This window comes from Lithobates pipiens, unplaced genomic scaffold, assembly GCF_037356315.1.
Source record: "Lithobates pipiens isolate NorthernLeopardFrog02 unplaced genomic scaffold, aLitPip1_a1.2 Scaffold_23, whole genome shotgun sequence".
NCBI lineage: Eukaryota > Metazoa > Chordata > Amphibia > Anura > Ranidae > Lithobates > Lithobates pipiens.
This window is the reverse complement of record NW_027507785.1, coordinates 217,865,615-217,881,489: the sequence shown is the minus strand read 5'-3', so window position 1 is coordinate 217,881,489 and position 15,875 is coordinate 217,865,615. Positions and strand designations below refer to the sequence as shown.

The window sequence follows — 15,875 nt, the reverse complement described above, 5'->3', positions numbered from 1 at the left end:
GAAAGACATGCCACCAGGTAGTAGTGGTTTGTAGTAACTCATGCCACCCAATAACCATTTATGATAAAATGTATAACCAACTAGCCGTTATATATAATGTTATTGCACTGCTTTCGGCAAATGACAGGAAATAAATCCTGGAAGGTGCATTAAACTTCCTAATCAAAGCAAAAGATATTGATTGAATTGTAAAATGCTTTCAAATAGACTGCAAAAAAACTCAAATGAAAAATTTGAGAATGTTTATTTTTATTTTGTTTAAAAGTTTGCCTTCTTATATACATTAAATATTTAGCTGCATGTTTGTAACATCTTCAAAAAAAAGGGGTTTTGCAATAAAGCACTGCTGTTATTGAATCTTTTTCCATCTTTCGCAGGATTGCTCGATAAGGTTTATTCCCCAATAGATTAAGAGGTCCAACGCCACCAGGCCACTTTCATTCTATCCCACACTGCAGTCATGGAGTCAAATGCAGGACGGACATCCAAAAGCGAAAACTGATAGTTTTGATTCACTTCTCCTCCGTCATAGTAGTCAATAACATACCGGACTTCCTGTCCACAGCGATCTACGATCCAGTCATGGCGATCGAAGGGAAGTTCGTAACTGTACAAGAAAAGGGAAAGTACAACTATGAAGTTTAAGATTCAACAAGCTAAAAAGAAACTCCAGACCAAATAAAGCAGGATACCATTTTACAACCTGGTGAAATAGCTAAAACAACCCTTTTACATGTAAGCAAAGCAGCACAAATTTATTAGATTTTGTTTTAAAGCAATTATACTTCTGCCTGTGTCAACCTTCTCCCCTGACTGACAGCACAGTCTACAAATAGAAGAACAGGGGGAGTTCTTGATGAATTAACTACTTCCTGCCTGCGCTATAAAACGCAAGACTGCTACAGCACAGGCTTAGTTTGCCGGAAGGGCATCCATGGATGTCCTCCTGTGATCCTGCTGCCTGCCCCCCCTGCCAGCTCACTACAGAGCGAGGTAACGGGCCAATTACAGCAGCCCTTTACCACGTGACCAAATGACAACTGATCACAGGATGTGAACATAAGCCAGTTATCGGCTTTTCTTTCCTTATGCTGCTCGCATGAGGAGAGAAGAAAGCCGTTAACCAGCTTATGTTAAAAAGGGCCATCGTACTGATTATCAGTGCAGTCAGATCAGTGCTGCCTCATTGGTGTCCATCAGTGCCACCTATCAGTGTAGCCCCATCAGCGCACATTTTTTCATTTGTTTAGAAAAATAAAATAAAAACCCCAGCCGTAATTAAATACTACCAGATAAAAGCTCTGTGTGAGGAAAAATTATAACATTGTAATTTGGGTACCGTGGTGCACGCCCGTGAAATTGTCATTCAAAGTGCAATAGCACTGAAAATGGCCTGGGCAGAAAGGGGGTTAAAGTGCCCCCCACACAAGGCCTTCTATGATATGATAGAGAGTCTTAATTGTTTAGGTACAGTATGTTGCTTATATAAAACTAAACTTGAAAGAATGTTTTGTGATCACTTTGGAAAAAAGCTTGCTTTGTATAATTGTTTAAACCCAACACCCTGGGACGATTTCCGCAAATGCAACATTTTTAAGACCCCTTTCACACTAGGGCGTTTTGCAGGCGCTATAGCGTTAGAAATAGCGCCCTGCAATCCACCCCAAAGAAGCAGCACCATTGTTTGTAGTGTGAAAGCCAGAGGGCTTTCACACTACAGCAGTGTGCTGGCAAGACGTCAGGGAAAAGTCCTGCCAGCAGCTTCTTTGGAAACACACCGCTCCTTCACCACTGCTCCCCATTGAAATCAATGGGGCAGCGCTGTAATACTGCCGGCAAAAACGCCGCTATTGTGGCATATTGCTAGCGGTTTTAACCCTTTCTCGGCCGCTAGCAGGGGGTAAAAGCATCCCGCTAGCGGCTGAAATGCGCCGCAAATCCAGCGGTAAAACGCAGCTAAATATAGCAGCGTTTTACCACCCACGCTATGGGTGGTGTGGTGTGAAAGGGGTCTTAATGTAGCTAGTTTAACCACTTCCCTATCCACCCATAGTCATATGACGCACACAGATGGGATCTCCCATCCTGGGCGGGCGTCATATGACGTCCTCCCATTCCCGGCCGCCTAGGGGGCGCGCGCGGCGTCGCTCGGGACCCGGTGCGCATGCTCGCAATTGCCCGGGAACACAGCAGGACTGTGGATCTGTGTATGTAAACACACAGATCCATGTCCTGTCAGAGGAGAGGATACCAATGGAGTCTTCCCAGTACAGAGGAACACTGATCGGTCTCCTCCACTTGCGAGTCCCCCCCCCCCCCCAGTTAGAATCACTCTCATAGGGAACATATTAACAACTTCCCTGCCAGTCACATTTACACAGTAATCAGTGCAATTTTATAGCACCGATCGCTGTGTAAATGTGAATGGTCCCAAAAATGTGTCAAAAGTGTCCGATATGTCCGTCACAATGTCGACCCTATAACTTTTGCGCAAACCAAGCGATTTTTTTACCAAAAATATGCAGAAGAATACGTATTGGCCTAAAAGGAGGAAAAATTTTTTTTTTTTTGTTTTGTTTTTTAAAATGGGATATTTATTATAGCAAAAAGTAGAAAATAGTGGGTTTTTTTCAAAAATTGTCGCTCTTTTGTTTATAGCGCAAAAAAATAAAAACCACAGAGGTGATAAAATACCAGCAAAAGGAAGCTCTATTTGTGGGGAAAATTACATCAATTTTGTTTGGGTGCAACGTCGTACGACCGCGCAATTGTCAGTTAAAGTGACGCAGTGGCGAATCGCAAAAAGTGCTCTGGTAAGGAAGAGGGTAAAATCGTCCGGGGCTAAAGTGGTTAAAACATTGGTATCTCCTAAAAAACTATGGTTCGTTTATTTCTAGCTGTGTCCTGTTGGGGAGATTTCCCTTAACCTCCTTGTCATAAACTAGAGATATGAAAGGGACACGTGAAGAGCAGAACATAATCAACTTGATATAGATTTTATATATATATATATATATATATATATATATATATATATATATATATATATATATATATACATATACATATACATACACACACACACATACACGTAAAATTATAAAAAACGCAACACTTGTGTTTGCCCCTATTTAGCGTGAGCTGAACGCAAAGATCAACGACTTTTTCTATGTATGCAAAAGGCCTATGTCTCTCAAATATTGTTCACAAATCTGTCTAAATCTGTGTTGGTGAGCACTTCTCCTTTGCCGGGATAATCCATCCACCTCACAGGTGTTGCATATCAAGAAGCTGATCGCACAGGTGTGCCTTAATCTGGCCACAATAAAAGGTCACTGTAAAATGTGTTCAAAAACCAGTCAGTATCTGGTGTGACCACCATTTGCCTCATGCAGTGCAGCACATCTCCTTCACATGGTGTTGATCAGGTTGTTGATTGTGGCCTGTGGAATGTTGGTCCATTCCTCTTCAATGGCTGTGCAAAGCTGCTGGATATTGGCAAGAACTGGAACACGCCGTCATATATGCCGATCCAGAGTATCCCAAACATGCTCAATGGGTGACATGTCCGGTGAGTATGCTGGCCATGCAAGAACTGGGAGGTTTTCAGCTTCCAGGAATTGTGTACAGATCCTTGCAACATGGGGCCGTGCATTATGCTGCAACATGAGGCGATGGTCATGGATGAATGGCACAACAATGGGCCTTAGGATCTCATCACGGTATCTATTCAAAATGCCATCAATAAAACGCACCTCTGTTAGTTGTCCATAGCATACGCCTGTGTAACACCCAAAAAATACAGCGCTATTCTTAAATGTGATTAGTGTAACAATAATAAACGTAACAAATAAAGTTGTGTGAAACTTATACTGTACGTGCAGCAGCAACTTTAAACGTGAGATACCCACAAATTAGATACTATTTTTTTCCAAAAAAGCTGCGCTAAAATGATACAAGAATACTATGTGAAATAGATAAATAAAACAACGATTAAAATATAAACCAAAAATATATGTGTTCAAATATTAGTCCATATTCCCCATCAGCAAAGATTCTGATTGTAGTCTCCAATGTGTAACACACCACACCAGTAAAGGAAAAGTGTCATCAGAGTTGCAGAGACAGGCTTCCACCACCAACACTACTGCCGCTTACCAGCTAGACTGATCCCATCACAGAGACCAGATATCGCCACAAGTAAAACACTCCCTCTGCACATGGACCGCCTGGAGGATGTATCCCTATTAGGCACTCGGTTCAAGTAGTTGGAAAGATCCTATGGCCACACCGCTCATTGCCCAGCACATATATAAACGAGAGGAATCGCCAAAGTGTAATAAAATCTTAGGTTTAATAAATAAAAAAAGGATTGCACTTTATTTATTTTTATTTATTAAACCTAAGTGCAATCCTTTTTTTATTTATTAAACCTAAGATTTTATTACACTATGGTGATTCCTCTCGTTTATATATGTGCTGGGCAATGAGGGGTGTGGCCGTAGGATCTTTCCAACTACTTGAACCGAGTGCCTAATAGGGATACATCCTCCAGGCGGTCCATGTGCAGAGGGAGTGTTTTACTTGTGGCGATATCTGGTCTCTGTGATGGGATCAGTCTAGCTGGTAAGCGGCAGTAGTGTTGGTGGTGGAAGCCTGTCTCTGCAACTCTGATGACACTTTTCCTTTACTGGTGTGGTGTGTTACACATTGGAGACTACAATCAGAATCATAGCATACGCCTGCCCATACCATAACCCCACCGCCACCATGGGCCACTCGATCCACAATGTTGACATCAGCAAACCGCTCACTCACACAATGCTGTACATGCTGTCTGCCATTTGCCCTGTACAGTGAAAACTGGGATTCAGCCATGAAGAGAACACCTCTCCAAAGTGCCAGGCACCATTAAATGTGAGCATTTACCCACTCAAGTCAGTTACGATGAGGACCTGCAGTCAGGTCGAGATTGTTGCATCAGCTGTCTGGGAGGCTGGTCTCAGATGATCTTGGAGGTGAAGATGCTGGACGTGGTCACACGTGGTCTGCGTTTGTGAGGCCGGTTGAATGTACTACCAAATCCTCTGAAATGCCTTTGGAGACGGCTTATGGTAATCAACATTCAATTTAAGGACAACAGCTCTGGTGGACATTCCTGCAGTCAGCATGCCAATTGCATGCTCCCTCAAAACTTGCGAAATCTGTGGCATTGTGCTGTGTGATAAAACTGCACATTTTAGAGTGGCCTTTTATTGTGGCCAGCCTAAGGCACACCTGTGCAATAATCATGATGTCTAATCAGCATCTTGATATGCCAAACCTGTCAGGTGGATGGATTATCTCAGCAAAGGAGAAGTGCTAACACAGATTTGTGAACAATATTTGAGAGAAATAGGCCTTTTGAGTACATAGAAAGAGTCATAGATCTTTAAGTTCAGCTCATAATAAATAGAGACTAAAAAATATATAATATAATCTCCCCAGTCAGTCAGGTTTAGGCGATTGACTGGAGATGAAAAGATCGTACAAATATGGTAATGTGAATGACCAGCTTAGTTTGCAAAGATTGTATATAATAAGGGTGCCCACCTTAACAATCCAAATTGTGAGTTAAGAACACCAACAAGACTAACCTGTATGGTCTGCTTAACGCTTCATGTGCTTACCGGAGGAATGAGAGCATAGAAAACCTCATAACAGAGTTGCTGCTTCTTGGCAGTGTAATTAGCAGGCTAAGTAGGGGCCTTGATCAAACTGCATTGCTTAATTGCAGTAAAGAAAAGAAAGATCACCGACCTCTCTGTACAGTCTAGATCACAGGACTAGCTGAAGAGAATTACAAATCCTTTCTAAACAGTTCACAAAAAAACATTTAGCCTGGAGTTACTTTTATCTGAGGAACAAAAATATTTCAGATGGGAAAAAAAAAAAAAAAAAAAAAAAAAAAAAAAAACATACCCCATCCATGATCTGATTCGTGCTCTGGGGGAATACTCCTTTGCTTTACCTCCAAAGCGAATTAAAGTGGGGCCACAGGGACATTCTCTAAAAAGGAAAAAAGAGAACAATACAAATGTTAAGAACCAGTTATAATTATAATTTTTTTTTTAAAGCGCACAAGCCATGGAAACACGTGGATTTCTGTAGCTGGTTTCAGGTTAGAGCTGCAATATTCTCCAAAAATACAAACACGGCTGAGCATAATAACATAAGTGTAATTAAAACACATTTTTGTTTCAGGGGATGTCGGGAAAAGGGCTTTAAATCTGTTTGCAGTCTACTTTAGGTCTATCTTAAACTAGACATGCAGGATGACAACATGGCAGTGCTTTCACTGTAGAACAATCAGCAATGCCTCCCTCTTGAAGGAAGTTAAAAATCAAGCCAAGATCTGAATAATAGCCACAATATGGTCCAATTTTATTTTTGCTATAAGAACAATCCTTTTGAAAAACACAGCCAAAGCTTCCTAAATTTTCTGACCAAATGAAGGGTTCTCGAATGGTTGTTATTTGCATAGTTTAGGCACCCACCCTCTAACTACTGCATGTCACTGGTAATAAGTACACCCACCTAGGTGGATTAGGCCTCTAAGACCAAGAGCTGAACAAAGGCAGTTGATCACGGAGCCTTTGCCGAGTAGAGAGTTGGCGATTGCCCATCAACGGCTCTCTGCTCTGCCCCTTCAGTGCTAGCTGGAACATAAGGCTGTGGGGGGGGGGGGGGGCCCATGAGCAATTGTCTCAGTTCTCCAGTGGGTCACCGAGAGGCTGATCCAGCTGCCGGGCCCAGGCATCTGGGTAGATCCTGTCCATAAAGTCGTGATCTTTCCCGAGCCTGGACAGACTGAGTGATGTCAGCTGACCTTAGTCCGCTGTTGATTGAAAAAAAGGGGGCACCGGAGTGCAGAATGAACTGCACTCCTGTGACCTACAGAAGTATAGGCAAAATCACTTTGGCCATACTTTATACTTTAAGATAGCACTTATGCTGCGTACACACGATTGGATTTCTCTTCGGAAAAAGATACAACGGCTTTTCCGAAGGGATTCAGCTCAAGTTCGCCTTGCATACACGCGGTCATGCAAAAGTTAGCTAAAATTAGGACTGTCAAGAATGCGGTGACGTACAACGAGCCGAGAAAATGAAGTTCAACGCTTTCAAGCATGCATCGAATTGTTTCCTGAGCATGCGTAGGAATTTTGCATGTCGGAATTGCCACAGACAATTTCATTTTTTGGATAGGAACTTTTCCAGAGCGAAAAATTGAGAACATGCTCTCAATCTTTTGCTGGCTGGAATTCCGCCAGCATAAGACCGATGGAGCATACACACGGTCGCATTTTCTGACAAAAAAAAAAAAATCGGTCTTTTGCGGGCTGAAATTCTGATTGTGTGTACGCAGCATTAACCAAGCTTTAAAAAAAAAAAAAACAGACCTAAACCCTTCTTAGTTCCTTACTAAGGTTTTCAACACTGGAGGAAGGCAAACTCAGAGCCAAGTATGCTATAAATTTACAAGCCCTTACATAGTCACAGTTGGTAAGATTGAAAAAAAACACAAGTCCTACGTGTGTGTGTGAGCTATGTCGGCAGAAGGGCTCGTAAAGCAGGGCTTGACAAATTTGGTTGGAATCTAGGAGCCAGCTTAAAAAAAAAAAAAAAGTTAGGAGCCAGGTCGGTAACGGCGATCCGGACCCGTCCCTGGCCTGACATGGAGACAAGCGAGAGGAAGATAGCGCAGCCCCCACCTGTCTCCAAGTCATTGCCCATAGCTCTTAGAGGGACTTTTTTTTTTATTTTTATTTTTTTTTCAAAATGACAATTTTTTTTGAAACTGCATTTTAGTGTAAATATGAGATCTGAGGTCTCTCTGACCCCAGATCTTATATTTAAGAGGACCTGTCATGCTTTTTTCTATTACAAGGGATTTTTACATTCCTTGTAATAGGAATAAAAATGACAATTTTTTTTTATTTTTTTTTTTTTTATTTTTTTTTAAAACAGTGAAAAAAATAAAAATAAAAGTTAAAGTAAGAAAATAAAAAATAAATAATTTTAAATGCACCCTGTCCCGCCCGCATACGAAAGCGGTGTTCAAACCACACATGTGAGGTATCGCCGTGATCGGTAGAGCGAGAGAAATAATTCTAGACCTAGACCTCCTCTGTAACTCAAAACATGCAACCTGTAGAATTTTTTAAACGTCACCTATGGAGATTTTAACCACTTCCCGACCAGCGCACGACGATGTACGTCGACAGAATGGCACGGGCAGGCATATTGGCGTACATATATTCGTTGCCGCCGTGCCATCGGGAGCGCGCCGCCGCCGGCGGCGCGCTCCTGCGCTGGTCGGGACCCCCGTGAGTCCGGTCGCGGGACCCGCGGACTCGATCGCCGCGGACTCGATCGCCGCGGGCATCCCCGCGATCGTCTCACGGAGCTGCCGAATGGAGGAAATGCTGTATAAACAACATTTTTCCATTCTGCCTAGCAACTAGTGACGCTGATCTCTGCTCCATGTGATTGGAGCAGAGATCAGTGTACACTAAATGAAAGCCCAACCCCCCCACAGTTAGTAACACACCCCTAGGAACACTTAACCACTACACTGCCACCCACTGGTTAACCCTTTCACTGCCAGTGTCATTTACACAGGAATCACTGCATTTATATAGCAGTGATTACTGTATAAATGACAATGGTCCCAAAAATGTGTCAAAAATGTCCGATGGGTCCCCCACAATGTCGCAGTCACAATAAAAATCGCAGATCGCCGCCATTACTAGTAAAAAAATAATAATAAAAAATTATTAATAAAAATGCTATAAAAACTATCCCTATTTTGTAAACGCTATAACTTTTGCGCAAACCAATCAATAATCGCTTATTGCGATTTTTTTTACCAAAAATATGTAGAAGAATACGTATCGGCCTAAACTGAGGGAAAAAAATGTTTTTTTATATATTTTTGGGGGATATTTATTATTACAAAAAGTAAAAAATAATGCGTTTTTTTCAAAATTATCGCTCTATTTTTGTTTATAGCGCAAAAAATAAAAACCGCAGGGGTGATCAAATACCACCAAAAGAAAGCTCTATTTGTGGGAAAAAAAAGGACGTTAATTTTGTTTGGGAGCCACGTCGCACGACCGCGCAATTGTCAGTTAAAGCAACGCAGTGCCGAATCGCAAAAAGTGGTCTGGTCTTTGACCAGCAAATTGGTCCGGTCTGAAAGTGGTTAAAGGGTAAAAGTTTGTCGCCATTCCATGAGCGGGCACAATTTTGAAGTGTGGCATGTTGGGTATCAATTTACTCGGCTTAACATTATCTTACACAATATAAAAAAAAATAAAAAAAATGGGCTAACTTTACTGTTATCTTATTTTTTTATTAAATTATTTTTCCCAAAAAAAGTGCGCTTGCAAGTCCGCTGCGCAAATACGGTGTGACAGACAGTTTTGCAATGACCACCATTTTATTCTCTAGGGTGTTAGAATAAAAAATATATATAATGTTTAGGGGTTCTAAATAAAGGGAAGGAGATAGGCAGGCAATAAAACCAGGCAGGGGGAAGCTCAATTAGCATTGCTGGTTGTCATACCAACGACCACCACAAGAGGGCGCCAGATTTCAGAAGGAATCATAGGACCGCAGAAGGACTCAATTACCAGCCGCCGGCGGAACGGGCCGACACGATCACGCCGGGGGGGGGTCCACGGAGACAGGATACCCCCAGCTGTGCTGCCCCAGGTCGCTAATTCTAGTCACAAATGCGACCTGGCGCCCGGGTTTTGTCGAGCCCTGTCGTACAGGCAAACTAACGCACCTGTACGTCGCCCTGTAAGAGGCGGCCATCGAGCACGCGTGGCAAGCTCCGCAAGTCGGCTCCCGGGTCCCGGGGACTCAATCGCCGCGGGGATACCCGTGATCGCCTCATGGGGAGGAAGAACGGGGAGATGCCAATTTAAAACAAGCATCTCCCCGTTCTGCCTAGTGACAGTGTCACTGATCTCTGCTCCCGATCACAGGGAGCAGAGATCATTGACGTGTCACATGTAGCCACGCCCCCCCACTGTTAGAAACACTCCCCAGGGCACACTTAACCCATACACTGCCCCCTAGTGGTTAACCCCTTCACTGCCAGTGTCCTTTACATAGACATCAGTGCATTTGTATAGCACCGATTGCTGTATAAATGAAATGGTCCCAAAAAAGGTGTCAAAAATTTTGCTTTTTTTTGTTTATAGCGCAAAAAAATAACCGCAGGGGTGATCAGATTACACCAAAAGAAAGCTATTTGTGGGGAGAAAAAAAAAACAAAAAGACGTCAATTTTGTGTTTGGAAGCAATGTCGCATGACCGCACAATTTTCAGTTAAAGTGACGCAGTGCCGAATCTCAAAAAGTGCTCTGGTCAGGAAGGGGGTAAATTCTTCCGGGGCTGAAGCGGTTAAATGCCCTAGTGTGGGGTCACCAGTACAGTATTTGTACATTGAAATCATATCCCCTCTCAAGCGAGAATAAGTTTAGCGCTCGTAATCCATATAACAAAGATCCTCCAGTCCCTTTATTAGCTTTGTTGCCCTTCTTTGAACTCTCACCTATTCCAGCACATCTTTCCTGATGACTGTACAGCATACTCCAGGTGTGGCCGGATGAGAGAGTCTTGTAGAGTGGGAGAATCATTTTATCTCTGGTGTTAATTCCCTTTTTAATGCATGCCAATATTCTATTGAGAGGTTCAGCAGTGGCATGCAATGCCAAGCTGCTGCAAGCAAAGCCATCTACTAGGACCCCTAGGTCCTTTTCTATCCTAGATTCCCCCAGAGGTTCTCCAGTGAGTAGATGGCAGTTGTGTTTTTGCCACCACAACGCATTATTTTACATTTTTCTATAATAAACTTAATTTGTCATGTAGTTGTCCACCCTATTCATTTGTTCAGATCTTCTTGCAAGATTTCCACATCCTTGGAGAAGCCATTGCCCTGCTTAACTTATTATCGTCCACAAATACAGAGATTGAGCTGCTTATCCCATCCTCCAGATCATTTATGAATTAAATAGGATGGGCCCCAGGGCAGAACCCTGGGGGACCCCACTCTCCACACTGGACCATTCCGAGTACTCGTCATTTATCACTACCCTCTGAACTCACCCCTGTAGCTAATTTTCAATCCATGTACTCACCCTTTGGTCCATGCCAACAGACTTTAGTTTGTACAGTAAATGTTTATGGGGAACGGTCTTTGCAAAATTCAGATAAACCACGTCTATGGGACTACCTTTATCTAGATGGCAGCTCACCGCCTCATAGAAGGTTAATAGACTGGTTTGGCAAGAACGACTCTTCATAAAGCCATGCTGATTACTGCTAATCTTGTACATTGTACCTTATCTCCCTCCTAGAGCTTGCAAACTATTGACGATGGGCTAACTGGTCTGTAGTTCCCAGGTATAGATCTTGGTCCTTTAAATATTGGTGCTACATTGGCTTTTTTTCAATCAGCTGGTACCATTCCAATCAGATGGTTTGTAAAAATTAGGAACAATGGTCTGGCAATTACTTGATAGAGTTCCTTAACGACCCTCGGGTGCAAGCCATCTGGTCCCGGTGACTTATTTATGTTACGTTTTTCAAATCTATTCCCAATTCTATCCCGTTAACCATGGGGGTGCTTCCTGTGACGTGTAATGAGGATAAACCTTGCAGTTTTGGTTACTGAAGCCTCGTTTCCCTCGTGAAGACTGAGAAGAATATGTTCAAAACCTTTACCATCGCTCCATCCTTTATAACCAGATTCCATTCATCATTCTCTATGGGCCGATATGATCTGTCCTCCCTCTTTTACTATTAATGTACTTAAAGAATTTATAGGGTTTTGTTTTTACTCTACTCTCCTCAGCACTTCTGTGATCAGGTCTGTATTGTTAGTAATCAGTAGGTCTAGTATTTGCATAGTTTCTTGTTGGTGCATTTACCATCTGACCCAGGAATTAGACAAATGTGTAGCTCCTTCTGCCCAGTCTCTATCTGGGCAATTAAAAGCCCCCAATATAATGACATTTCCCATCCTTGCCGCCATTGCAAGCTGTGATGGGAGATCCGCTTCCCCCTCCTCCCTCTAGTTAGGGGGTCTAAGCATACTCCCAGTATTACTTTCCCCCTTTGTTTCCTCCCTCTTTAGCCCTACCCATAAGTATTCCGCCTCCTATTTTGCTCCATTAGTGATGTTGTCCTTCCCTTGCACAGTTGTCAGCCAATCAAGAGAGCTGTTGAACCAAGTCTCTGAAATTACCACAAAATCTAAATTCTCCTCATACAATAGCACCTCTAGTTCTCCCATCTTGTCCACCAGACTCCTGCCATTGGTAAACAAGCCTCCTTGTCAGAGCTTTTGCTGCTCAACTATGTTAGTTCTCTCTTCATGTTTTCCCCATGACTGGTTCAATGTGAAATGTCATTGATGAGTTGGTGGAACCTTCTAGTTTATTATTTAGCAGAACACAGACATGTCTGTGGCCGATCTACTTATGCTTTTGGCTTACAGAAAGTGCTTTTTGTTATGGGTATATACAGGGCCGCTGATAGGCCAGTACAACTGGCCCTGTTGTACCGGGCCTGGCCAGCAGGGGGGGCCCGGGAAACCTGTCCACAGAACTAATTAATATGAAAAAAAATAAAAAATCCTCCAGCCACCATGACCAAACATCTGTCTGCTTCATCCTCCCCTTCCCCCCTGTTACTTTTTGAGTTTTTTATTTTTTTTTATTTTGAGCTCAGTATCTGCAGGTGGCGACAGGGGGAGGGACTATTTTTTCTATTTCGGGCGCGGAAGAATGTCTCTTCCGCGCCCGCTCCTCATGCTGGCTCAAGTCCCGGCCAGCATGTCGTTTCCTGGCGCCACGGCGTAATTCCTCTCCCTCTGCTCTGAAGCAGTGAAGCGAGCGGGGCCGCCAGTGGCAGAAGAAAAAAAGAAGCAGCTGGCATGACTGGAGTAGTTTATGGACACCGGCACTCTAGGCAGCAGCAAGATCATGGAAAAAGTGACTCCTGGGGCCAGGTGTGTTAATTCGAGATCTACTAATACTACTGCAGCAGCATATATATATATATATATACACGTGTGTATATGTGGATATATATATATATATATATATAGATATATATATATAGATATATATATATATATATATATATATATATATATATATATATATATATATATATATATATATATATATATATATACACATATATATGTGTATATACACACACATACATATTATATATATATGTGTGTTTTTGTTTTTTTTTTCAAAATAGTTTTACATTTTTTTGTTTTTTTTAAAAGTAAAAACCGCAGAGGTGACCAAATACCACCACAAGAAAATAAATATCACTTGTAGACAAGTCTGCACTTTTTTTCAAGGCAAGGTCTGGGGAGGGGCCAGGAGTGGGGCTAAGGCTAGGTTCACACTGCTGCGGGTGGGAGATCCGGATGTGATTCGCACCGCACTGTAGTGCAAATCACATCCGATCTCCGTAGCGATGCGAGTTCAGCCATACAGATAGTATGGCTGAATTCGCATCGCTCCCGCCGCAAACTCGCACAGGACCCTTTTTTTGGTCCGCAGCAGAATCGGATTGCATGGGTGTTCACACCATGCGATCCGATTCCTGTGCGAGTGTGCAGATCGCACTGCGATATGCGGACGGATCTGGGGGTGTCATTAACATTTCATTGACACTCCCAGCAGTCCGCATAGGGCAGTGTGAACTGCCGGCGGGAGGCATGCGATGCGGGAAAACGCCGCGGATTTGCGGCGTTCCCGCATCGCTATGGTGTGAACCCAGCCTTAAGGAGGGACCAGGGGCAGGGCCAAGCGTGGAACTGAAGGGGGCCCCGTCAGGTAGGCTGTACGGGGCCCCATGATTTCTATCAGCGGCCCTGGGTATATACACTGTATAATAGTAACATCACTTGTCAAACAGTAGTATATTCTAAATACTTACTTAGCATGGAGAGCTTCCCACTTCAAGATTTCAGACCAGGCCTGCTCGTTGTTTTGATTGTGAATTTTAATAATATTTGTCATATCTTTTTGATCAACATCTTCTTCCTTCCATTTCCACCTGATGCACAAAATCAAGGTGTTTACAATAATAATGAAACAAATCTGACCTCACCAATATTAGATACTTGGGGTCTCATGACTAAAACCATGTCCTTTAACCCCTTCATACCCAAGAATCTTAATGCCCAAGTACAATTTTGCAGCTTTGACATGTGTTAGTAAAGCTGTACCTATCACCACAACTACTTGTTGTGGTGCATCGAGGTGGATTATACTTCGTTTTCTTCAAGACAATTTCAGATTTTATTTAATGGTAATGGATATCTCCGATTTATTTTCTTTAATTACCAAAGATTAGATAGAGCTATTTCACACATACGGCATCTCTCAAAAAGTGAATGCACTCCTTACATTTTTGTAAATCATTTTATTATATCTTTTAATGTGACAACACTGAAGAAATGACACTTTGCTACAAAGTAAAGTAGTGAGTGTTCAGCTTGAACAACAGTGTATATTTGCTGTCCCCTCAAAATAACTCAAACAGCCAATAATGTCTAAACCACTGGCAACAAAAGGGAGTACAACCCTAAATGAAAAAGTCCTAATTGTGCCCAAAGTGCCAAGATTTTGTGTGACCACCATTATTTTCCAGCACTGCCTTAACACTCCTGGGCATGGAGTTCACCATAGCTTCACAGGTTGCCACTGGAGTCCTCTTCCACTCCTTCATGACCACATCACGGAGCTGGTGGATGTTAGAGACCTTGTGCTCCTCCGACTTCCGTTTGAGGATGCCCCACAGATGCTCAATAGGGTTTAGGTCTAGAGACATGCTTGGCCAGTCCATCACCTTTACCCTCAGTTTCTTTAGCAAAGCAGTGGTCATGTGTTTGGGGTCATTATGTTGGAATACTGCCCTGCAGTCTAATCTCCGAAAAGGGGGGGGGGGGGGGGAATCATGCTCCGCTTTAGTATGTCAGAGTAGATGTTGGCATTCATGGTTCCCTTAATGAACTGCCGCTCCCGTGTGCTGGCAGCACTCATGCAGCCCCAGACCAGGACACTCCCTCCACCATGCTTGATTGTAGGCAAGACACATTTGTCTTTGTACTCCTCACCTGGTTGCCGCCACACATTATTGACACCATCTGAACCAAAATAAGTTTATCTTGGTCTCAGACCACAGGACATGATTCCAGTAATCCAGGTCCTTAGTCAGTTTTCAGCAAACAGTTTACGGGCTTTCTTGTGCATAATCTTTAGAAGAGGCTTCCTTCTGGGACGACAGCTATGCAGACCAATTTGATGCAGTGTGCAGCGTATGGTCTGAGCACTGACAGGCTGACCCTGCCCCCCCCCCCACCTCATACTCTGTCGCAATGCTCGTAGCACTCATACAGAGTTTTTCTTTGGGAAATCAACGTATATTACACAGAGCACCTGCAGTCAACTTCCTAGGTTGACCATGGCGAGGCCTGTTCTGAATGGAACCTATCCCGCTAAACCATTGTATGGTCTTGGCCACTGTGCTGCAGCTCAGTTTCAGGGTCTTGGCAATCTTCTTATAGCCTAGGCCAGTGTTTCTCAAGGCCAGTCCTCAAGGCACCCCAAGAGGTCATTTTTTTTCAGGCTTTCCATTATTTTGCACAGGCGATTGATCAGTTTCACTGCCTTAGTAATTACCACAGCCGTTTCATCTGAGGGAAATCCTGAAAATATGACCTGTTGGGGCGCCTTGAGGACTGGAGTTGAGAAACACTGGCCTAGGCCATCTTTATGTAGAGCAAT

The 15,875-nt window shown here is 43.1% G+C and overlaps 1 protein-coding gene across 1 annotated transcript in view; it reads right to left on the bottom strand.

Annotated features, from left to right (window-relative positions):
* Positions 1–228: 228 nt before the first annotated feature.
* HCCS (holocytochrome c synthase) overlaps positions 229–15,875 on the bottom strand; it is a 30,815-nt gene continuing 15,168 nt past the window's right edge. Inside the window, exons 6-8 of the mRNA XM_077452865.1 lie at positions 14,023–14,142; positions 5,962–6,048; positions 229–607 (exon numbers count right to left, since the gene is read on the bottom strand). Coding sequence (XP_077308991.1) covers positions 409–607; positions 5,962–6,048; positions 14,023–14,142 — 406 coding nt within the window. The 3' untranslated portion in view covers positions 229–408. The remainder of the gene's footprint in view (positions 608–5,961; positions 6,049–14,022; positions 14,143–15,875) is intronic.